At 37.8% G+C, this 26,296-nt stretch overlaps 1 protein-coding gene across 1 annotated transcript; it reads right to left on the reverse strand.

The window, feature by feature from the left end:
* Nucleotides 1–237: 237 nt before the first annotated feature.
* Nucleotides 238–25,801, reverse strand: phf1 (PHD finger protein 1). The gene is made up of 15 exons (XM_051720269.1): nt 25,373–25,801; nt 24,882–24,960; nt 24,640–24,721; nt 23,661–23,747; nt 23,391–23,485; nt 22,099–22,247; nt 19,251–19,346; nt 19,094–19,162; nt 18,858–18,981; nt 17,307–17,374; nt 11,040–11,171; nt 10,261–10,339; nt 1,835–1,950; nt 1,540–1,623; nt 238–1,100 (listed from the first exon to the last, which is right to left on the reverse strand). Exons 2-15 carry the CDS (start codon nt 24,957–24,959, stop codon nt 848–850), a joined length of 1,512 nt encoding a protein of 503 aa, XP_051576229.1. The 5' UTR covers nt 24,960; nt 25,373–25,801; the 3' UTR covers nt 238–847.
* Between the last annotated feature and the right edge of the window lie 495 nt (nt 25,802–26,296).

The raw sequence follows: 26,296 nt of genomic DNA on the forward strand, positions 1-26,296 counted from the left end.
TCTCTTGTTTTTAGGATATTATATTTTTACTGGAAAACAAGCCAAAATTACAGCAAAAAAAAAAAAAAAAAAAAAAAAAATACATTGTGTTGTCTTCCAATAAAAATATCTAAACATTCTTAAAACAAGATATGTTTACTTGAGAAGCAAAATTACTTTAAGATGTATCAACTTCTAATCTTACAAAATTTAATGGGGTAAGAAAAACAAACATAATTAGAAAGGAATAAATAGGAATGTATTTTCCTTAACCCATTTGCAAATAGTTTTTTTCTTGTTTTAAGCATAAACCTAACTAAAGTTTGCTAGATTTATCTGAAAACAAGGCTTAATATCTTATGTGATTTTCCTTTTTAAGTAAATGTCTCTTGTTCAAATTGTTTAAATGTTTTTACTGGTAAATGAGTCAAAAAACTAAGTAAGCAAATCCTTTTTTGCTGTGTATTTTTTGTAGTGTGTGAGTAGTACATGAACGTGTGATGGCAATGAACAGCTTATGTGTTACAAATCATGATCATAAAGTTCAAGGCATTCTAAAGGCGTTTTCTAACAGTATTCAAAATATAGGAGACACTTTAAAAGTAAAAAGGAGTTTTATAACAGTATAATCTCAGAGTAAAGCTGCTGTGTAGCTCAACCTGGATTCACTTGATGTCGTTCCCTTCTGCTGTTGCTCTTGAAACGACCGCAGAACACCCACACCTGCTCAGTGATGCTTTCACACCTCTTCTCGTAACCATGCAAACCCTAATGATGCATCCTGATGTCTCTGGCCCTTTCCTCTTTGTACATCTCCTTTTTTAAACCTCTTTCTCTTCCACAAATATTCTCTGCTCCTCTCTCTCTCTCAGTACACATTTCCCCACTCCACTAGATACTGGACTTTTCCGTCGGCTGTTATACGTCTGGCCAGGATCCTGACGGCGTCCCCACCCCCCCATCCCATTGCCGTGGGTTCCCCCATGCCTACTGTGCTGGAGTAGGGTGGTACGTCACGCAGGAAGAGAGAGGGGTAGTTTTCAAACCGCTGCCCTGGAGGATGAGCAGAGGACAGCGAGAATGGAAGGTAGGGGGCTGGAAGTCGACAAGGGTCCTCGGCACTGAATCAAACAAACACAAAAACATGTTAAAAGTGCACATACAGTATGTTACTACTTAAAGGAATAGTTTACCCCAACATAAAATTCTTTCCTCATTTACTCACCCTCATGTTTTTCTAAGCGTATATGTCTTTCTTCTTTCGTGGAACACATAAGGCAGAATGTTAGGCAGAATGTTAGCCTCAATCACCATTCACTTTCAAAACATATATTTTTTTTTTTTTTACATACAATGAAAGTGAATGGTGACTGGGGCTTACATTCTACCAAACATCTCCTTTTGTGTTCCACAGAAGAAAAAAGTCATAGGAGTTTAAAACAACATGAGGTTAAGTAAACCTCGATGAACTATCAGTTTAACTACATTTATAATCAGTGCACACTGTCATCTGTTTAACTACATCTCTATTTGATTTCAATGCATATTGTCTACACAGACCTGTAATAATGCAGCGTTCTAGACAGGTCCTGAGATCCACTGTATGAAGGGTGATAGAGGGCAAACATTCTCTTGGGAGGTGAACTGTAATACATAAATATTATTTTAGTCCATTACATTTGCTTTTTACAGTAGAAATGCACATGTAAGGCTAACAGATTAATAAAGATACCATTCTGAAATTTGGAATAACACTTATAGTAGTTGGCATGAATTTCCATCAAATCCTTTCAGTTCAAAGTTGAAGCTCAGACAAAGTTACATGTGCTGTTTCTCATATAAACATGCTACTGACCCCAGGCTCATCTCTTCCTCTGGTTTTCTGTGGTTATACAGGCTTGTCCCATCTACATAACCATGGCAACATGGCACTAGATCAATAGCGTTTGTCGCAGCTTCCGGTGGACAAGTCTAAAAAGACATGATCAAGTATTATAAATGCAGTGGCAAGAAATAGTATGTGAAGCATTTCGAATTACCTGCATTTCTGCATTAATGTTCATAAAATATTGTCTGATTCTCTCCTTAGTCCTAATAATAGACAAACACAATCTGCTTAAAGTAATGACAAACAAATAATTGCACTTGTTGTTGTCAGTACTGAATATACCATTTAAACTTTCACAGTCTAGTCTTGATACTGACAGAGTGAATGTGAATGTCAGAGGATCATAGACCCCAACTCCACCTGGTATTAAGATGCATTTCGGGTGGTCCAATCACATATGGTCAGCCGTAAATACATACATGTCTAAACTGGATCGGATCACAAAACCCACACATGAATGTGGTCAAAAACACCACACTGGTAACTCAGCGAGTATTGACGCTGACTACCAATCCTGGAGTCGTGAGTTCGAATCCAGGGTGTGCTGAGTGATTCCAGCCAGGTCTCCTAAGCAAACAAATTGGCCTGGATGCAAGAGAGGGTAGAGTCACATGGGGTAACCTCCTCGTGGACGCGATTAGTGGTTCTCGCTCTCAATGGGGCACATGGATCGCAGAGAGTAGCATGAGCCTCCACAAGCTGGGAGTCTCTGCGGTGTCATGCACAGCAAGCCACGTGATAAGATGCGCGGATTGACGGTCTCAGAAACGGAGGCAACTGAGACTTGTCCTCCGCCACCCATATTGAGGTGAGTAACCGCGCCACCATGAGGACCTAGTAAGTAGTGGGAATTGGGCATTCCAAAAATTGGGAGAAAGGGGGATAAAATAATAAAAAATAAAAAAATAAAATAAAAAACACATGCATTTCGCATTCACATTTGAGGTGTAAACGCAAATCCGTCCTGTATGCGTCTTGGCAGCAGTGAAGCACCACCCCTCACCTGTCAATTAACCCCTGCACTAAAGCAAGAGTTTAAACTTTGCCATTTACAAGAGGCTTTAAAAGGAAATAAGCATCTGATCGGAAAATTTCAAAAAGTGGATGCATACACAATCACGAGAGCCTCCATCCAAATCTGAACACAAGTGGTCACAAGAGACGCATTTAAGGGACCAGGTGTAATCAGTGATGTGTCTCACCTGACCACGTTATCGGATCACCCGAGACGCATCGTAATACCAGGTGGAATGGGGTCTTAGAAGAATTCTAGAGATGCATGAAGCTGGAAAAGGCTACAAAACAATTTCTAAAAACCTAGATGTTCACCAATCCACAGTATGACAAACTGTCTACAAATGAAGGAAATTCAGCACAGTTGCTACCTTCTCTAGGAGTGTGCGCCCTGTAAAGATCATCCCAAGAGCACATCATGCAATGCTAAAGGAAGTGAAAAAGAACCCAAGGGCAACAGCAAAAGATCTGCAGAAATCCCTTGAGCTTGCTAAAATATATTTTTATGTGTCTACTACAAGAAAAACACTGAACAAGGATAGTGTTCATGGGAGGATACCATGGAGGAAACCACTGCTTAACAAAACAGCATTGATGCACACCTCAAGTTGCGATATGTAGACAGAATTTTTTATTTTTTTTAACTTTTTGGCAGAAACATAGTCAAGTCGAGTCATTTTTATTTGTATAGCGCTTTTTACAACACACATCGTTTCAAAGCAGCTTTACAGAAAATCATGCTTTAACAGAAAATGAAACTGTAATATCTATAAATTCTTAGAGTCATCATTGTGGAATTGTAAATTGTGTATAATAATAAAAAATTAAATAGTTAAATAACAATTGTATTTATAACCCCAGTGAGCAAGCCGAAGGCAACTGTGGCAAGGAACACAAAACTCCATAAGATGTTGGTTAATGGAGAAAAATAACCTTGGGAGAAACCAGGTTCACTGTGGGGGCCAGTTCCCCTCAGGCTAAACAGCATGAATATAATGCCAATATTAGTTATTTGTGTACAGTGCAAGTCATGGTTTAAAATGTGTAAACTAAGTAAGTGTTAAGGGCCAGTGTTTAAACAAAGATTTTATATGAACTGTAGATTAATGACTAATGTCTTTGAAATCCATAGATGCAATTGTCCTTTGTTAGTTGGCTTATGAAGGCTTTTGTTGGCAATTAATTGATAGTCTATGTATTCCATTTCAAGAGTGTAGTCCATCAATAAACAAAGGTGATGCAGGCAGAGATCATTGAGGTGCATCACAGTTCAACTGGCAGGTCATTTCAGTGAGGTTCGGTGGGGTCCATCCTAAGTCCAACATTTAGGCAGTGGCATATGAAGTATCCGATGTCTTACAGTTGGAGTTGGCATCAGTTCATCCTCTGAAGTCCATCGTAAAAGACTGAAGTGATGTCTGGCTCGCACCGGCTGTAGTTTGTCATCATCATTCAGCGGCACATAGCAGTGGAGTCCGACACCAAGCAGGAACGGAGCTGGATCTGTCCAGCTCTGGTAACCTGAGGTGCATTGATATGAATCCAGAGGTTGAGACAGGGAAACAAATAGAATAATATTAGCATAGTTGCCATTACATTTATTGCAGAATTATAGATTATGAGAAATGTTTCTGTGAAATGTTTCTGGTTCCGGCAGACCTAACTAAAGCAGCCTAAATGTGAGTTGAAGGATAAATTAGGTGTATGCTTGGCTAAATAGATGAGTCTTTAGTCTAGACTTAAACTGAGTGAGAGTGTCTGTATTCCGAACACTGTAAGGGAGATTATTCCATAGTATTGGAGCCAAATAGGAAAAGGATCTACCTTCTTTTGTGGATTTTGATACTCTAGGAACTATTGACAGGCCTGAATTGTGTGATCGTAATGAACGTGATGGAATATAGTGTGGTAGAAGGTCACTTAAGTACTGTGGAGCAAGACCGTTCAAAGCTCTGTATGTAGTTAACAGAATTTTAGAATTAATACGGAATTTAACAGGTAGCCAGTGTAACGACGATAAAATTGGGCTAATGTGATCATATTTCTTGGTTCTAGTCAGCACTCTGGCAGCTGCATTTTGAAACAATTTAAGTATATTTATTGAATTTGCAGTACATCCTCCCGGTAATGCATTACAGTAATCCAGTCTTGAGGTCATGAATGCATTAATTCGTTTTTCGGCATCAGCAACAGAGAGCATGTGTCATAACTTAGCAATATTTTAACTCAATGTTCTACAAACATTGGTAATTTGATTTTCAAAGGACAGATTGGTATCAAATATAACACCTAAGTTCTTCACCGTAGCAGACAATGTAACAGTAAATCCACTGAGAGTCAAATTATATTTTAGCAGCTTATTTTTAGAGGTTTTTGGTCTAGTAATTAGTACCTCTGTTTTGTCGGAATTGAGTAGAAGGAAATTTCTGGCCATCCAATCTTTGATTTCATTGATACCCTCTGCTAATTTGGAGAATTGTGAATTTTCGTTGGGTTTAGAAGAAATATAAAGTTGTGTATCATTGGCATAATAGTGGAAAATTATTCCAAGATTCCTGATAATATCTCCCAGGGGAAGCATATATAAGAAGAAAAGCCAAGGTCCTAAAACTGATCCCTGTGGCACTCCATACTTAACTTTTGTTTGATTTGACAATTCCTCATTTACACATACAAAGTGGTAGCAGTCTGATAAATAGGACCTAAACCATGCTAATGCAAATCCACTATTGCCAACATAATTATCCAGCATATTCAAGAGAATGTTGTGATCTATTGTGTCAAAGGCAGAACGATCTAAAAGCACTAGAAGAGAAATGCAGCCACGATTAGATGATAAGATCAAGTCATTTGTAACTATGATAATTCTCTGTACTGTGATGGAGCCTAAATTCTGACTGAAATTGTTCATATATACTATTTCTCTGTAGAAATGAACATAGTTTGGAAGACACTACCTTTTCTAGTATTTTCAACATAAATGGTTGATTTGAAATCGGTCTATAATTAGCTAAATTCTTAATAAGCGATTTGATTACTGCCATTTGAAAGTTTCTTGGGACATGTCCTAAGGATAACGAGGAGTTAATAATATTAAGAAGAGGTTCTGAGATTACAAGGAATACCTCTTAGTTGGTATTGTATCTAACATACATGTTGTGGCTTGTTTTGTTATCTCTTCATGATCTATGATAGTAAAGGATTGAAGTTGCTTGTGAGGAAAATTATGAGACACTGTTTCCTGAGGTGCTGTGACAGCTGATTGCATAATTCCTATTTTATTTCTGATTATTTCTATTTTATCAGTAAAGAAATTTAGTTACTATTCATTACTGTAAGTCATTACTATTGTGCTGAGATGGAATATTTGGTTCAGTCGAGGCTTTATTCCTAACCAATTTAGCCACAGTACTGAATAAACACTTAGGATTGTTGTGGTTATTTTCTATGAGTTTGCTAAAATATGATGACCTTGCATCTTTTAGTGCCTGTCTGTAGCTACAGACACTATCCTTCCATGCACTGCAAAATACCTCTAATTTTATATTCTTCCACTTGAGCTCCATTTTCCGAGCTGCTCTCTTGAGAGCATGAGTGTGATCATTTTACCATGCTGTGGGCATTTTTCTTACATTTTCTTTAATCGAAGGGGGGCAACACTATCAAGATTGCTACAGAAGACTGTATTTATATTTTTGGTTATTAAATCAAATTTTTCTAGACTTTTTGGCTTACTGGGTATATGAGACAATTCTGGAAGATTATTAGTGAAGCTATCTTTAGTGGTCAAAAGAATAGTTTTACCTGAACAATAGCATGGTGTAGACTGAGTGACATTAGCAAACAAGAGACAAGGTAATGATCTGAGATTTCATTGCTCTGCGGTAGAATTTCTATAGTATCAACATCAACTCCATATGACAGAATTAAATCTAGCGTATGATTATGGCGATGAGTTGGTCCTGTCACATTTTGTTTGACTGCAAGAGAGTTGAGAATATTGATAAATGATAATCCCAAAGTGTCATTTTCATTATCTATGTGAATGCTGAAGTCACCAACAATTAAAGCTCTATCTACAGTAACTACTTTATCTAATAGGAAATTAGCAAATTCACAAAGGAAATCAGAAGATGGCCCGGGTGATCTATATTCTGTAGCAAGGGCAAAAGACGACAGAGATTTTTTATTTATATCTGACGGTGTCACATTAAGCATTATTAGTTCGAAAGGCTGTCCTCTGAGTAACACCAAAATCTTCAGTGTAAATTGTAGCAACACCTCCTTCTCGACCCTTCAGATGAGGCTCATGTTTATAACAATAACCTCGGGGAGTAGATTCACTTAAACTAATATTCATCCAGTTTAAGCCAGGTTTCAGTCAAACAGAGCACATCCAAACTATGATCTGCAATAATTTAAGTTACAATTAGTGCTTTGGTTGAAAGAGGTCTAATGTTTAGAAGCCCTACCTTTATATGATGTTTATCTTCAAAAGTTATTATTATAATTATGTAACGACTAAAAACATCTTTTCCATGAGCACTTAACCAGTCATTTAAAAAAAATAAAAAATTCCTGCTGCGTGTTATTCTGTTTTGAATACTATTCTGATACTTGTGAAACTTTGTGATACGGAATTTTTCATACCACTGTCTCCTTAAGATGATTTGCTTGTTTTCCTCTTTTGTAAGTCGCTTTGGATAAAAGCGTCTGCCAAATGAATAAATGTATTATTATTTTCTTTTTCAAGTTTGACCTTAATCAAATGTTTTCTAAATTATTAAGCGAGGGGTTTGTGTTTGGTAGTTCAGGGAACAGACACAGTTTCTATATGATATCTAGATGATACAGTCTCTATAAGTTGTAGTTTATGTGACCTGTGTGACGTCTCAAGGCAGCTAGCAGATGTTCGGATTAACCAGTTTGTCTGTTTCCTGACCTGGGCCCCAGTTAGTCAAATACTATCACTATTAAGACTATGAGCAAAATTACTAGTGAGGAGAGCGGGACCTTCCCTGGAGGAATGGAGTCAGTCTCTCTTTAGCAGGTCAGGTCTTCCCCAAAAACTCTTCCAATTGTCTATAAATCCTATGCTATTCTCTGGACACTACTCAGACATCCGGCTGTTCAGTAACACTAATCTACTACAAACCACATCGCCATGATGAGCAGGGAGGGGACCAGAGCATATTACAGTGTCTGACATTGTTTTTGCAAGTTCACACACCTTTTTAACATTATCTTTAGTGATCTCCGTCTGGTGAAGCTGGACATCGTTAGTGCCGACATGAATACAAATTTTAGAAAATCTACGTTTAGCATTAGCCAGCACATGTAAATTTGATCTGATTGTCAGATGCCTGAGCCCCCAAAATGCATTTAACAATAGTAGCTGGAGTCTCTATTTCCACATTCCTCACAATAGAATCACCTATTACCAAGGCTCTTTCAACATGATTCTCAGTTGTTGCATCACTGAGTAGGGGGAATCGATTGGAAAGCCTAACAGGAATGGGAGAGTAGTGTCACTTTGCTGAGCGAGTATGCTGTCGAGATGTCACCCAAACGCCCTGCAGCGGGGGCTCTACAGCCGGAACCAAAGTGCGTGTTGCTTGCTGTACTACCCGCATCCGAAACAGTATCTACTGGCTTCTCTTTCTCACTGACCTCCACTAACATTCGGATGTGTGTCTCTAACTCATTAAACTTCTCCGTCAGCCTGACTAATTCCTTACATTTATCACATCCCTCACTGCTGACGGAAGAAGCTATAGTAAACATGTGGCATGCAGTGCGGGAAGAAATAACATGAGTGGATGCCATGACTTACCGCAATTGTTTGTTGTTGTTGTTATGGTTGTTCTTGAGCAGCGAGGGTTTGAGATCGATGTGGTTCCAAATCAGCAGATGTTTGAGATTGATGCCATAATGCTTGTAAAATACAGAGGAGGAAACTAATGCATTTAGTCGAGATGCAAGATGTAGACAAGCGAAAAAAAGAAAAGAAAAAAAGAGAGAAACGGGTGCACGTTGTAAAATACTCGCAGTTGAAACAGTAGAAAAGCAGGGGAAAAAAAACTAAAGTACGTGGTAAAATGGCAAAGGATAAAACAATGAACATATAAGAATAAGCAATGCTAAGCAGACTAGCTAGCTACAAACACAGACTCGTGCAGATTACCAGCAGCAGCCGGAACAGAACCATACAATTTGTTCAGATTATGTTTGTCTATAATTAGACTACATGGCCGCGTGTGTCTCTCACTCTCCTGAACTGGCATCACCGGCTCCCCTTTATTTCTCTCTCCGTGCACCAGGGCCGGACTGGGAAGAGAAATCGGCCCGGGATTTTACATAGAAACTGGCCCAAAAATTGTTGAGGCGGGGGGTTGTCGCTGTCCTTTTCTGCATATCGCTGCGGCCATTCGGCATATCGTGCCACCGTTTTGTGGCCCATTCTGCATATCGCGCCAGCCCATTTAAGTTTATCGCTGCCCATTCGGCCCCATTTCATGGCCGGCACATCGGGAAAAGTCCCGTTTCTCCCGATGGCCAGTCCACCCCTGCCGTGCACACTCACAGCCCGGCCACGCCCTCCGCCTCATCATAGATGGATGGATGGATAGCATGTATGATACCAGTGTTAGGAAGCGCTGTGTTAGAGTGCCAGTACACATGCTGAATCTAAATGACAGCATTACTCTGTGGCACATTTAATTACTTCCAAAGTCAATGGACAATAACAGCATGATATAGCACCTCAAACCTTTGCAGTCCTGATGATATATGGGCAGAAAAAATTCCATCGAAATGAAGCCTTTGGACGTATTAAGGTGGAAAAGGGAAAATAAGTTCTCACATCAACATTGTAATACAGTATTGGGATTTTTTTGATGCAACTCTGCATCCTGTTATTGTGAAAAGTGTGCAATGCATTGAGCCAAAGAGGCATTATTCATGTTGACATGCTTTTCTGGTGCCGTGACCCTTTAAACCTGAAAGCCATTTCGAAAGCTGGACTGTAAACTTGCCAGAGCCTCTTGGAATCTAAAACTCTAATCTACTGCAGTTGTAAAGTTCAACTAAACAAATTAATGAAACCCCAGGCTGCCAAACCTTCCCACTCCTATTCTTGTTCTTTTCTAAACAGAAGCATGCAATCTAGATATCGTATAAGCCTATGTTTGGAATGACATACTAGTAAAGCATTTTGTTTTCTTTTGCAAAACAAGTCTAATGCACATGAAAAGGAAAACAATCTAAAAAGGTGATGGTAGGTCTCTTTCATGAATGCGTTAGACTCATTACTGATGCAGGGGGGCTTGGCCTCTGCCAGACATCTTTTGATTGTTGCTGTTAAAGGCAGACTCACTGACCTGTGTCTCAATGACCCGACGCTTTGATTTACGGGCCTCTGGACCCATGGCTCTCCGCTGGCAGGACAGTGACATTGGGCTGGAGCAAAGACAACAATTGACTTCAATGTCAAATCCAAAATGATACACTGTAACTGTGTGTTCAGCCCTGTTCTATAGGGCAGTTCTCCCAAAAATGAAGGTTTTGTGATCATTTACTCACCCCCATGTTAATCCAACCCAATATTATTTCCTTTCTTCTGTGAAACATAAAAGCAGATCTTAGGCAGAATGACCGAGCTTCTGTTTTCCATAGAATGTGGAGAATTTATAATGTCTTTTCAATGTTTTCTTAAACTTGTTACATCATATATTGTCACATGACACATGATAACCAATTAAATTTTCCATCAATGACATCAAACCTGGTGCGTTGCGTCTAAAAGTGCCATTGTTAAATTAAACTTAAGCACAAATTAAATTTGAAAGCTCTGGTGGAGGGAAAGATTTACTCACACAAAGCTATCATATGGCTTCAAATGACTTGGAATATAGCGCACAAGTCATATGGACTACTTTTATCATTCTTTAATGGTTTTGGAGCTTGGCAGTATAAAACACCATACACTTTCATTTTTTGAAAAAGAGCAGCTCAGACATTATGCTTAATATCTACTTTTGTGTTTCATGCTTGAAAGAAAACAACATGAAGCAATGACATGAAGGTGAGTAAATGAAAGGATGGCCATTTTTGGGTGAACTGTCCCTTTAAAAGGGCTTGGTGTGGTCTTTTCTCTCACCTTCTCCTGTGGGCAATGTTGACTGGCTGTTCAGCGATGAAAGGGGATGTGTCAGATGACAGAGGGGGAGGAGCCCGAACTTGAAGGCCGAAGAGACACTTCTTTTTCTTTATTTCCTTGCCCGAGACAAACCTGTACGACAGATAAAAATCTCAGCTGGATTGCTAATACACCAGCTTGATCGCATGAAAATTACATGACTGTGGTGACATTTTTGCAAAATGTTATCACTATGGATATTGAATAACACAATATCCTGGCTCATGGTGTCTTCACTGGTGATTGAAATCTTAGAGCAAAAGAATAAGGGCTATGATTTACTGTAAATATCACTTATCATTATGGGGTCTTATTGAACTTTGCTTTCTCATGGATCAAGCATGGTACATTTACGATTAAGGTTTTTTTATCTTACATCACTACCATCGAGACATTTAAAAGAGAAACATAAAGTGATCTGTTTTATTTCTTCATGATTCTTAATAGTTTATTTATATATACACCGAACATTTTATAACACACCTCTACATGATGTGAGGGTCTTCATCATATTTTCTTTTAAAATAAAATGCAATTTATTTCTTTTTTTCTCAGTATGTACAACTTTTACTTTCTACTACTGACCAGTGAGGATCTGACTGAGAGCACATCTGATTGACATGTAAAACGGAGGCTCTTATTTCAGTATTTTTTTTAATTTTGTCGTTATTTTTAATTGTTTTAACTAGACAGCTTGCTTTGTACATCTGGTTCAAAAACCTTAAGTTAAAGAGGGTAAACTTCACCATTCAGTTGAACAGTGCACTTGATTTTAAACATTTACGTTATGTTCTGCACTCTTCCATGCACGGAAGAAATGTGCATAGTTAAATTAGCTTTCTTTTTAGCGCATTTACTTGAACACACATTTTAAGGGTAGCTGAAATGATAACTTAAAATATAGTAGAGCTACAGTAATGTATCTTAAATGTTTACAATTAAAGCTTCATATTACGAGCACTTTCTACAACCTCGTCCTTCCTTCGTCAGACCCCCCAAACACCCACCCCCTAAATCACACCTTATATTATGTGGTTCTTTACATGTAGTTTTGAGGTGAAATGTCCCGTGTGGCACTAAAACCAGGTTAGATGTTCTCCAAAACAGATGGGGCAGTTAAGGTTAATGCTCAATGAAGTTTTAAATAAACAAAACCTACTTTCCTACCCTAAACCTTAAACCTAAACCTAAATGATAAAAAATAAAAAGAAATTCTTCACCTGTACTTCTTGTCTTTATGACTCAATTATTGTATTCATACATTGTTCGATTTGTGTAATTTTGTACATCTTATTGAACATTTATTTAGAAAACAAATCTACAGTTTTAGCACAATGTGTGGACTTTTCAGATGGTCCCTTACCCACCATAGGCAACATTTCCAACTTAAATCAATGTTAAATTAGCAATCTGGAACGATTTCAACACTATCTGACCATCTTAAAAATGGAACAAAACGCGTCCCATATTGATTCGAAACGGGACGCATCATTTCATCTTTAAATATGGGATGATCCCTTATTTTACGGGACGTGTGGCATCCCTAGCTAGATGTCATAAGATAGTACTGTGTGAGGAACAGGATGAAAAGTAAGTGTTTATGAACTGATAATCTGCCGTTTACTCGTGAGTTGTGTGAAAGTGAATAAAAGTTGTTGTAGCGTCTCTATACGTACAACGAGCCACGTAAAAATTATTTCACAAAAATTTAGGTACTGCAAGGATGTAATCACATATTCAGGATTGGGGGGACCAAATGTAATAATTTAATAATCAACCATGTAAAAACCCCATATCAGTAGACCACTATTATGAATATTGGGAGGGACATGTCCTTCAATGTCTATTGTGGTTATAGCCCTGAGGTATAATAACATGATTCTGTGAGACAGGCAGAGGTGGGTAGTACCTACATTTACTCCGTTACATTTACTTGAGTAACTTTTTGGGAAAAATTTTTCTTTTAGAGTAGGTTTAAATGTGGGTACTATTTACTCTCACTCTAGTAATTTTCTAATAAAAGTTTTTTTACTTTTACTTCTTTACAATGGGTGGTCATTACTGTCGTTACATTACTGGGTTTAATTTTAATTAATGCATAATTTATTGAGAGATTACTGAATGGGACTTTTACGAGAGCGGAAGTTCACACAGCTGCGCGCACTGAGCCGATGTCACAGACTGTCACTCAATCACTGCAGCAGCATCAAACTCTTCAAAGTGAAACACTTTCTTCGCTCCACACAGTGAATAAAGAATAGTTTCATCATGCAGTGCCTTCATTTAACACCAAGACAAGCTGATATTTCAAGATTAAAATCACAGCTCCAATTTAAGGCAGCACGCTGAGGTAAGTTTTGGCTCTAATCCTAACACGGGCTTTTCTGTGTAATGAGATTTTTCAGGGTGATAATGTAACTGGGCTCTTATGACATCAGTTTTTAAGTGTACATTTTTAAATCAGTGCAGCAATATATCAGTGCGCTTTGTCCCACGTCCCGCGTCCCGCATGTAATAAGCAGTATTTATGCAGAAGAGAGTGGCTGTGTCCGCAATCGTTTACTCATTCACTATTTCCTATATAGTGAATGGCAGTTAATGCACTATATCTCAGCAGTAAGTGAACGAAATGAGTGAATTCGGACATGAGTGTCGGAGCTCTGGGGCTGTCACAGAAACAACGTCACATATGACATTTTAAAATATTGGGTCTTCTTATTCTTATTAAATAATTTATTAATACAATAAATCTTCATTCTGTTTGTCATTTTTAATATACACTGTGTGTTAATATAAAGAGTAAGCACATTTTATCAAATAAAGAGTACATTTTAAAATCTATATGTTTTGTCTCTTTATATGTTATTATGTTATTTTAATCAAGTAATGATTTGTCAAAAAGTCATTTAATACATTCAGCATGAAATAAAACATTGCAGGAGTGAAGGAAGCAGTAAACTCCCAGCTCGCACGTCTTTCCCATGGTGGATTGTGGGAAATTAACCATTGTCGAGTGTACATCAAATGTACACTTGAAATTAGAGTGCATTGTGGGAAAGAATGAGTGAACAAAAGTAGGGAAAGAGTGGCTCACTCAGAATTCAGACACTCCTACAAAATAGCTGACACTCGAAATAGTGCACTATATAGTGGATAGAGGGCAGTTTCAGACACAGCGAGTGTTCTGCGACCGGAGTTGGTGCCCTACGTAGGCTGCGTACTCTGCATTTAGAGAGTGGCGGTACTGCTGTAAAAACTAATGATCTAAATACTTATGACACTGAAAACTGTAACTACACTGAAATAAGAATCCGCACAGGACTTTAAAAGCTATGAAATAGTGAAAGAAGGCATTAATAAAGCATGATCTTGCTTTGGTTTATATTTCAGCATTATATATAATGTCCTTGTGGTACATTTTTACGTTTTCACTGTAATAATTACTAGAAATGTTTCCAAACCTCTCCTCTTATTGACAAATTCATCCAGATCTGACAAGAGCCCTTAAAGGGATAGTTCACCCAAAAATTACAATTCTCATTATTTACTCACCCTCTTGCCACCCCAGATGTGTATGACTTTCTTTCATCTGCTGAACTCAAATGAAGATTTTTAGAAGAATTTCTCAGCTCTGTAGGTCCATACAATGCAAGTGAATGGGTGGCAACATTTTAAAGCTAAACAAACAAACATAAGTCAGCATAAAAGTAATCCATAAGACACTAGTGGTTAAATCAGTATCTTCAGAAGCGATGTGATAGGTGTGGATGAGAAACAGGGAAACAGATCACTTTCACGTTCTTCTTCTTGTATTTTTGGTGATTCACATTCTTCTCTGCATATCGCCCCCAGCTGTCTAGCAAAAAATGACAAATATTGATCTGTTTCTCACCCACACCTATCATATCACTTCTAAATACATGAATTTAACCAATTGAGTCTTATGAATTACTTTTATGCTGCCTTTATGTGCTGTTTGGAGCATCAAAATTTTGGCCTACAGAGCTAAAATATTCTTTTAAAAATCTGAATTTGTGTTCTGCAGAAGAAACTATCTCTTTAAAGTGATAGCTCAGCCATAATTTAATATTCTGTCATCATTTCTCTACCCTCATGTTGTTCCAAACCAGTGTGATGCTTTGTATTATGTGGAACACAACATATGTTAGACAGAATGTTAGGGACTGACAGTCTCAGTCACCATTCACTTTCAATATATATATACACTATATTGCCAAAAGTATTCGCTCATCTGCCTTTAGACACATATGAACTTAAGTGACATCCCATTCTTAATCCATAGGGTTTAATATGACGTCGGCCCACCCTTTGCAGCTATAACAGCTTCAACTCTTCTGGGAAGGCTTTCCACAAGGTTTAGGAGTGTGTTTATGGGAATTTTTGACCATTCTTCCAGAAGCGCATTTGTGAGGTCAGACACTGATGTTGGACGAGAAGACCTGGCTCGCAGTCTTCGCTCTAATTCATCCCAAAGGTGCTCTATCGGGTTGAGGGCAGGACTCTGTGCAGGCCAGTCAAGTTCTTCCACACCAAACTCGCTCATCCATGTCTTTATGGACCTTGCTTTGTGCACTGGTGCGCAGTCATGTTGGAACAAGAAGGGGCCATCCCCAAACTGTTCCCACAAAGTTGGGAGCATGGAATTGTCCAAAATCTCTTGGTATGCTGAAGTATTCAGAGTTCCTTTCACTGGAACTAAGGGGCCAAGCCCAGCTCCTGAAAAACAACCCCACACCATAATCCCCCCTCCACCAAACTTCACAGTTGGCACAATGCAGTCAGACAAGTACCGTTCTCCTGGCAACCGCCAAACCCAGACTCGTCCATCAGATTGCCAGATGGAGAAGCGTGATTCGTCACTCCAGAGAACGCGTCTCCACTGCTCTAGAGTCCAGTGGCGGCGTGCTTTACACCACTGCATCCGACGCTTTGCACTGCACTTGGTGATGTATGGCCACTCAGCCATGGAAACCCATTCCATGAAGCTCTCTACGCACTGTTCTTGAGCTAATCTGAAGGCCACATGAACTTTGGAGGTCTGTAGCGATTGACTCTGCAGAAATTTGCCGACCTCTGCGCACTATGCGCCTCAGCATCCGCTGACCCCGCTCTGTCATTTTACGTGGCCTACCACTTCATGGCTGAGTTGCTGTCATTCCCAATTGCTTCCACTTTGTTATAATACCACTGACAGTTGACTGTGGAATATTTAGTAGCGAGGAAATTTCACGACTGGACTTGTTGCACAGGTGGTATCCTATCACAGTACCACGCTGGAATTCACTGAGCTCCTGAGAGCAGCCCATTCTTTTACAAATGTTTGTAGAAGCAGTCTGCATGCCTAGGTGCTTCATTTTATACACCTGTGGCCATGGAAGTGATTGGAACACCTGAATTCAGTTATTTGGATGGGTGAGCGAATACTTTTGGCAATATAGTGTATAAACATTCACTGAAAGTAAATAATGACTCATGCAAACATTCTGTTTAATATCTCCTTATTGTGTTGCATGGAAGAAAGAAAGTCATACAGGTTTGGAACAACATGATGGTGAATGATGACAGAATTTCCATTAATAATAATAAAAATAATTCTGTAGTACATGTTCAATGTGTATTATGTAATGGAATATAGGGGAGTAAACGTCTATTGTGTCATTTGTGAAAGTAACGAGTTACTACTTGAGTACTCTTTTAATTGGATACTTTCTTACTCTTACTCATGTAATTATTTATGTTAGTAATTTTACTTCAACTTGAGTAATTATTTTTTTGAAGCAACTTTACTTTTAATTGAGTACAGTTTTTGGCTACTCTACCCACCTCTGGAGACAGGTTTGGTACACAGTGGTATTCTACTGCAGTTTCTAAGGGATCTGTGACAGATTGATATTTTGTCTCAGGGTGTCTCATACTTGACAACTAAAACACCCATTTCAGTTATATAAGTGATAGTGTAGCAGCGGCATCAACCACAAATCTTGACAGCACGGAAATGTAAATGGACTTATTTTGAAAGGGAGAACCTTCTTTAAATACTACAAAATACTATTTGTAGAGAAATTACATGGAGAGTCACTTATAATGTAAAACTATTACAGTAATGCTTTTTCAAATTTTATTGCAAATATGTGATACACCCACTGGCTGACACATGGAAATCAAGCAGAACAGCAGTTTTCAGAGCCAATATAATCAGTTTCTTACCTGTCTTTGTGGGAATTTAAAGCATTGAGCAGGTTTTGGCAACGGTCTTGCCTCGGTGTGTCTGACAGCTGAGAGACCAAAATATAGCACAGAATAAAATGCATTGTATAACAAATGCATTTGAAAAGGTAAGAGCACAGTGAGACCACAAACGACAACAGAGAAAATTCAAAACTACCCTCAAGAATACATTAAAGGGATAGTTCACCCAGAAAATGAAAATTCTGTCATCGTTTACCCACCCTTTGTAGTTCAAAATCCATATGACTCTTTCTTTTTTTATTGAACGCAAAAAGAGTTATTTATAGCAGAATGTGCTAGTTGCTTTTTTAATACAATGTAAAAGTTGCGTTGAATGGTGACAACGGCTGTCAAGCAAGATTTTCAGTTAATAATGACTTAAAATTCCACCTGTTCCTCACACAAATCTATCATTTTGGTTTCAGAAGACTTGGAATATAGTGCAAAAGTCTTATGGATTACTTTTAGGATGCTTTTATGGTTTTTTTTTTTGTCCTTTTTGGAGCTTGACAGTCCCTGGTCCCCATCCACTTCTATTGTTTTGAAAACTGGAGCTTGGACATTCTGCTTAAAGGAATAGTTCACCCAAAAATTTAAATTCTCTCATCCTTCACTTCACATTCCAGAAGTGTATGACTTTCTGTCTTCTGCTGAACACAAATGAAGATTTTTAGAAGAAAATCTCAGCTCTGTAGGTCCATAAAATACAAGTGAATGGTGGCCAGAACTTTGAAGCTCCAAAAGCACATAAAGGTTGCATAAAAGTAATCCACAAGACTCCAGTGGTTAAATCCATGTCTTCTGAAGCAATATAATAAGTGTGGGTGAGAAACAGATCAATATTTAAGTCCTTTTTTACCATCTTCTTCTTTTGTATTTGGCAGTTCACATTATTTGTGCATATTGCCACCCACCTGGCAGGGAGGAGAATTTACCGTTAAAAAGCACTTAAATATTGATCTGTTTCTCTCCCACATCTGTCATTTCGCTCCTGAAGATATATATTTAACCACTGGAGTCGTGTGAATTAATTTTATGCTGCCTTTATGTGCTTTTTGGAGCTTCAAAATGTTGGTACCCATTCACTTGAATTGTATGGACCTACAGAGCTGAGATATTCTTCTAAAATGTTTGTTTGTGTTCAGTAGAAGATAGAAAGCCATACACATCTGGAATTGCATGAGGGTGTCCCTTTAACATCTCCTTTTGTGTTCCACTGAAGAAAGAAAGTCATATGGGTTTTGAACAACATGAGGGTGAGTAAATGATGACAGAATTTTCATTGTGGGGTGGTCTATCGCTTTTAAGCCAACATAAATTTAAAACTGACCCAATTTTTTTCTAAATGCTTGTTTTTGGTCTTACTATCTGCATGATTTGTCAGTGAATAGTATTACAAAATAGAAGAAGGTTTGTCTTTGTATTCTTTCATCAGAATAAAATAACAATAAGTAAAATGAGTTGCGAATGCCATTTCATACTGACTTTAAATTGCAATATGCTGGTGCGATTAACTATTATTTTTCATACCATGCCAAGAAGCAAAGAATCCCAGTTCTCATTGGCAAAGGACATGATTTCATGATCGAAATCAAAATACTTCCTCTTGCAGCAAAGGGAGAGATGATACAGCACCAAATGGGCCAAATCTACCCTGCAGTACAACCAAAGGAGTATCATCAGATTCAGAAATTACATTCACTTCAGATCAGTTCTTTGGTTTGACTGGTCTTTAACGTTCAGTAACAGCACAGAAAGCATCTCACCAGGTCATTGGAAGCCTCTGGATGGTCTCTGGACCGTTTGTGCACACTGAGCACTGGAACTGATAAAAGCTGTGAGGTGAAGAGGAGAGACACATAAAAAGGTTTAGATAGAATTAGCTTAGCAACAGCATGTGCTTAACGACGGCACCAGCCTCACCGGTCTCCATAGAGAAGAGGTTTGGTCAGGCACTGAGTGCACGCTTCATGGAACCACTGACCACAACTCCCACATTGCAACATCTTCAGATTCCACCTAACATGAAACAACATTCTTCAGTTTAGACACAACAATCTTCTGAAAAAAAACAAAAAAACAATACAAACAGTCTGGGAAGGTAAAGCATCCAACATGAGAATCTACTATTCCATATACATGGTCTATTATGTATGTGTGTGTTTAAATCACTCTGTATATGGTTCAATGACATGATGCTCATTTTTATATTATATATTATATCTGAATATATTAAGTTATTCAAAATACATTAAAAATATAATTCACACAAAACAATTACTTAAATACATCTCTACTACAATGCACATTTTCACAGGTTCAAAGTCAAATTCTATATTTTTCAGGGGCTTAAACTCAAAAATGTTATGTGGTGTAACCATCCGGAGACAGTAAAAAAAAAAATTAAGTCTTATTAAAAGCAGAAATCTTTGAAAAAATAAATGTTGGCATAAGTAGTTTGGAATAACCTTTTATTCAAATTTCTTTACAAAAATAAGCAGTGAATCAATTATTATTAATAATATTAATATATTCATATTAATTAATATATTAATAGTTACAACACAAATCAAAGTCAGGTGTTGTAACCAACAGACATCCTGCTGTCATGTGACAATAAAATAAAATACAAAAATAAATAAATATACCCTCATGACATTGTGTGAGCTTTTTTTTAAATATCAGATATTTTGACATTTTTATGAAAAGGTACATTTTGTTGAGGTAAAATGGAGTAATCCTAAGAAAAGTTCTTGATATTCGTGACTTTTTATTTTACCTTGAAAAATATGTTTGGAAATTAACGATTAAGTTGTGTACACTTGTATTCAAGGTGTAAGGAAAGTATTTTAAAACCTTTTACTTAATGGTTACACCACAGAGTTACAGAGACGGTGAAGAGATTTCTGCCGCACAAGAATTTGTCTGATGCCGTGTGTTTTTTGTTTTTCTGCGTCTCAATCACTGGTGTTAATTAATCAGCATTTTTGGAGGGTTGCGCTAGATCAGAAGCATGTATGTAGAGTGAAGTGAGCAGTATGCTAGTATTCAAAATACTATTAAGGCATTTTTGACACATTAAAGGAGTTTTCCAGGTTCAATACAAGTTAAGCTCAATCAATAGCTTTTGTGGCATAATGTTGATTAGCACAAAAATGATTTCGACTCATCCCGCATTTATATAAAAAAAAAAGAAGCAAAAGGGGGCCTGGGTAGCTCAGCGAGTATTGACGCTGACAACCACCCCTGGAGTCACGAGTTCGAATCCAGGGTGTGCTGAGTTACTCCAGCCAGGTCTCCTAAGCAACCAAATTGGCCCGGTTGCTAGGGAGGGTAGAGTCACATGGGGTAACCTCCTCGTGGTTGCCATTAGGGCTTCTCGCTCTCAATGGGGCACGTGGTAAGTTGTGCGTGGATCGTGGAGAGTGGCATGAGCCTCCACATGCAGAGTCTCCGCGGTGTCATGCACAACAAGCCACATGATATGATGTGCGGATTGGTGGTCTCAGAAGCGGAGGCAACTTAGACTTGTCCTCCGCCACCCGGATTGAGGTGAGTAACCGCGCCACCACGAGGACCTACTAAGTAGTGGGAATTGGGCATTCCAAATTGGGAGAAAAGGGGATAAAATTTAAAACATAATAAAAATAAATAAATAAAATAAAAAGAAAAAAAGAAGCAAAAATTCCAGTAACAGTTAGGCACTTACAATGGAAGTGAATGGGGCAAGTCAGTGTTTGATAAAATTGTGTAATAAAATGTTTTATTTACGCTATCTTTTTAAAGTTATATCCAATAATACAACTTCATTGTCATGATGACATAATGCAGGTAAACCCTGTAATCTGGTAAACACTGTAACGTCTGTAAATCTCTGATTTTATCACACTAAAATAATGTTAACATGTATAATGTTTATGCTTTGTGGCTATAATCGTTTTAACGTTTATGGACTGGTTCCATTCACTTCCATTGTAAGTGCCTTACCATAACCACATCTTTTTTATTTTTTTAAAGGAATATTCCAGGTTCAATACAAGTTAAACTCAGTTGACAGCATTTGTGGCATAATGTTGATTACCACCAAAAATAATTTAATCTCGTCCCTCCTTTTCTTTAAAAAAAGCAAAAATCGATGCACTTACAATGCAAGTGAATGGGTCCAATTTTTTGAGGGTTTAAAGGCAGAAATGTGAAGCTTATAATTTTATAAAAGCACTAATATTAATTCTTCTAACTTGTGTCTTATCTGAGCTGTACATTTGTTTAAATCATCGTTTTTTTTACAGTCGTTTTAGGGATTTAGTGTTTGTTGATATTACATCGTCATGGCAATGAAGTTGTAAAATTGGCTATAACTACACAGAAAATGTTGGTAAGTGATTTTATCACACTAAAATCATGTTAACATGCATATTGTTTATGTCTTGTGACTATACTTTTGAAACAGTGAGTATTTTAATGTTTTCGGATTGGCCCCCATTCACTTCCATTGTAAGTGCCTCACTGAAACCCAGATTTTTGCTTTTTTTGAAGAAAAGGAGGGACAAGTCTAAATAAATTTTTTGTGGTAATCAATATTATGCCACAAATGCTCTTGATTAAGCTTGTATTGAACCCAAAACATTTCTTTAAATCATGATTTTCTGTAAAAACTGATTTAAAACCATTTGTATTTTGAAAAAACACTATACAAATAAAATTGACTTGACTTAGTATTCCATTCCAAACAAAGCCATAGTCGTGTCAGAATCATGTATGTTGGACTCACTCTCCTGGACCAGCACAATAGCAGTAACACTGTTGCTGGTTGGTCAAATGCTGCGCGTCCCAGTCTAAAGATGACAGCTGATAGGGCAGCCTCATTTTCATTATCTGCATGAGTCGTGCAAAGCGTCCTCTTTTTAATGCTCCCCCTCTCTAGGACAGAACAAAGCTCATCATTACAATGTATCACACCTCACACTCTCCTGTCATGTAAGCACATTTAACAGCCATTTCATCTGAAGATTGTATTTGGAGACGAGCAGCTGAGGGAACGTCATTAATATTTCCTGTAGGCGGGTGGGGGAGATATGATTTTATCTTCAAATCAGTATGTCAGGCCAGTGAAATGAGCATGCTGACAGAAAGATTAAAGCACAGGCCCATTTAGCACAGCTCACACTGCGCCTTCACCTTCAGAATGCTGCAATGTAATAAATACGCAGTCAAGTGCGGTAAGCCATGGATAGACTTTACATCTCAGTTCAAGGAAAAGGAAATTAAAGAAACAGTTCAAGCAAAAATGAAAAATGTGTCCTTATTTATTCACTCTCATGTCGATACAAACCTGTATGCTTTTTTTTTTTTTTTACATTTTTCCAATGGAACACTTGTGCGCTATATACAGTGTCTTCTGAGGACATCCGATAGTTATTTGTAATGATTCGCAACAGAAAAATTGTCCTAATTTACTGAAAATCTTCCTAGCAGCTGCAGCTCTCAAACGTCATTCTCAGATTCAGCATATTCAAACTGGAGCATTTCATTAGGTTACAATACGTGATAAAAAAAAATAATTTGTGTGTAAATTATGACAAACCAGCGGTGATGTGTAAAAATGTGCGAATAAGATTTCAAAGCTACAGCAGGGGGGAAAAGCGAATTAAATTTCTGTAAATAGCGAATTTTAAGTGAATAGCAACTTTTCAGTGAAAAGCAACATTAATTTTAGTCTGTTTTTCACACAAAGCTTTCATATGGCTTCAGAAGACTTGGAATATAACACATGAGTTGTTTAGACAACATTTACGGAGCTTTTATGCTGCATCTTTGGCCTTTTTGGAGCTTGATAGACTTGTTCACTATTAACCATGGTTGTGTAAAAAAAGAGCAACATAAAAATTCTTTAAATATACTTTAAAAATAACCGCAGACCGGTTTAGAACTATATGAGAGTAAATAATGACAGAATTTTCATTTTTGGATGAATTATCCCTGTAAAGTCATGTGTTAGGTTGTGATCCTGAATGCCAACATTGTCAACATTTCTAAATACAACATGTCAATGCAAAGTAAAACCTTTGTTGCTACTGCGAAGACACATTGGCGACATATCCAGCTGTTTGGGTCAACTTCAGGTTCAATGGGCGGGGTATGGCACTCTGGATGATAACCTGTAACATCAGGAAAAAGCATAACAGAACAAAACAAAACAGTTAGTATATTTATTTTTGAAAATGCAATATGAGTAACACATATTACTTTCTAGACATAGTTTAAAAATAAAAAAGATCAGAAATAAAATGAAACCCAAAAGTTAGGAAATCTAAGGTATTTCATTTTCATTACCGTGGTGACATTTGAGGCAGTTTACGAGAGGTTCTTTAAGAGGTGGAGCATCACAGATACAGCACACCTCCTCTCCCCCTGAAGAGACTGACAACAACAAACAACACTACAGTCAGTCTAACTTCAAATCAAATTTGGTTCTTCACTTTAGACTTGTAATTAACTAAATATTGGTGCACATTGATTTGTAAGTATTGGGACAAAATATCCTACAAAAGTGCAAAAATAACAGCTTTTGTACCAAGAAATTATATTGGATTAATCTGCTAAACATTTTCATAGGTATTCATCAATGTAATGTCATAATGTTGATAAGAAGGAATACATTAAATGGCACAATTGTATTAAAGGGATAGTTCACCCAAATATGAAAATTCTGTCATAATTTACTCACCCTCATGTTGTTCCAAACCAATATGACTCTCTTTCTTCAATGGAACATAAAAGCAGATGTTAGGCAGAATGTTAGCCTCTGTCACCATTCACTTTCATTGCATTTTTTTTTATTTATTTTTTTACAATGAAAGTGAATGGTGACTGATGCTAACATTCTGCCTAACATCTTCCAAGGATGAAAAAGTAATACGGGTTTGGAAGAACACGAGGGTGAGTAACTGATTACAGAATTATTTGGGTGAACTATCCCTTTAAGAACATTCTATTAGTCATCTTATAGTGGAAATATTGGGGCTATTTTGTCCCGTATGTCAAGAATCAGTCCCAAGTTTTATTTTCAATCTCACTTTCTCATTTTCAACTAATAATATAAAATGTGCAACTTCAGCATAAACAAACCAGGTATATTTTAATTAAATATTTTGTCATAACAAACCTAAAGAGATGTATACATGTAATCGATACTTTCTGCTGTTTTTATAGTATTTTATAAATTCTGATTCAGATGTTGTACCACAGAGTTTAAATGTACTGTATGTAGTCACTTGGCATCTAAAGTTAGAGTTTGAATTTATTCACTTACATGAGTGGATATCTTTCCTGAGCACCCAGAATTCAGAATTATCCTCAAATCGGATCAAACAGCACTGCTTGACACTATCGACCTGCAAAATAAAGGCACTTCAGGGTGTTAACAATTAAATATCACTAATACTATACTGCTTTACATGAGTTGCTACAAGTCACATAGTATAAAACTTTTCCGAACTTGCTCTTTCCCTATCTCGTTCTCTCTACCAAGCAGCAAACTCACAGCAAACTTACTCGTTTGACATTGCCAAGGTACAAAAGACCATCACTCCATCTGGCTAAAACATCCTCTCCTTCACTGACTCCCCCCATCCTAAAGAGTGTGGGAAAAATGTCAAATTACAAAAGTGTCAAAATTAGTGTGCTAGTACAATGTTTTTGTCTCCATACAAGCAAACAGCAGCATAAAGGGTTAAACTGTGTGCATAGCACCAGTATACAGTACAGTAGGATAAATTATGAAGAGTCAGAGCATATTGCAGTGCCACACATGATCAAAAACATTGGCTGCCTTATGCAACAGACCATAATATATGCAGATGATACAACAATGCATGATTGTGAACTATTACTAACAAGACTGAATAATTGATTACATGCACAATGCATGCAAAGATTTCTTCCAATCGATGCACATAACTCATCATATATGATGGCATGCACATGCACATATCAATTAACAGGCATGAAAGAGCATATATGAACAGGAAAGCGCGCAGATGTACCTGTGTTAAAGTGTTCTGCTCTGTTGGGGTCACAGAGGCTGGAAAGAGATTTCAGACGCACATGAAATGTCTGATGCCCAGTTTTTTTTTTTTTTTTTTTTTTTCTGCGTCTCAATCACTGGTGTCCCGAATAGTCGGCGCGTTTAGAGATCCGCGCTGGATTAAACGCGCGTCAGTGCGCAACCGTCTGTCCGTCCGTCCGTCTCTCTATGTCTGTCATGTTCCCATCCTTTTTCTGTTACCTTTAGTGATGTCAATAAACGCGTGTTTGTCAGGGAAGCGGCATGAGAATCAGCCCGGGAGAGACGCCATCATCTTTGCCCCTCTCTCTCTCTCTCTCTCTCTTCCGACTTGTTGTGACGCAGACATAAAACACAGTGCGATGGAGAGGGGGGAGATCCGGAGAACACCTTCACATCTGTACGATTGACCGACATCTCACATTGATGTGCCCCCGGATAGGATGCAAACACAACCGAACACCGGACAGGCGCTCGCCCTGTCCCGGCACACACTCAGTGGCACTCGGACAGCGGCTCATTAGGAAAGTTTGGGACTGTTGTAATTAGTCCAGCAGAGGTGTGCTGTGGACTTTTTGAAAACATTTTGAGAATGTCCTTGGGTACCTGAAACATGTTTATAACGCTGTTATTGCGTGTCTTCCCTTAAAAAATAAGCCGACGCGTGCTTTAGTTTACCCTAAAATGAAAATTCTCTCATATTCACCCTCATGCCTTCCCATATATGTAAGAATTTCTTTCTTCTGCAGAACACAAACTAAGAATATCTCAGCTCTGTAGGGTCCTCACAATGCAAGTGTATGGTGGTCAAAATGTTGACGCTCCAAAAAGCACATAAAGGCAGCATAGAACAAAAGCATTGTTGACTCATCTTGCACTCAGGGGTGTATACATTTTTTTGTCC

The sequence above is a fragment of the Myxocyprinus asiaticus genome, chromosome 16 (assembly GCF_019703515.2).
Source record: "Myxocyprinus asiaticus isolate MX2 ecotype Aquarium Trade chromosome 16, UBuf_Myxa_2, whole genome shotgun sequence".
Taxonomy (NCBI): Eukaryota; Metazoa; Chordata; class Actinopteri; order Cypriniformes; family Catostomidae; genus Myxocyprinus; species Myxocyprinus asiaticus.

Bases quoted from the DNA above. Each gene is read 5' to 3' on its own strand.
- phf1 (XM_051720269.1), bottom strand. From the start codon at position 24,959: ATGGGGGGAGTCAGTGAAGGAGAGGATGTTTTAGCCAGATGGAGTGAT. The intron at 19,163-19,250 runs GTGAGGCTGGTG...TTCACCTCACAG, and splicing joins CCTCTTCTCTATGGAGACCG to CTTTTATCAGTTCCAGTGCT. The intron at 1,624-1,834 runs GTCAGTAGCATG...TATGTATTACAG, and splicing joins GAGGAAGAGATGAGCCTGGG to TTCACCTCCCAAGAGAATGT.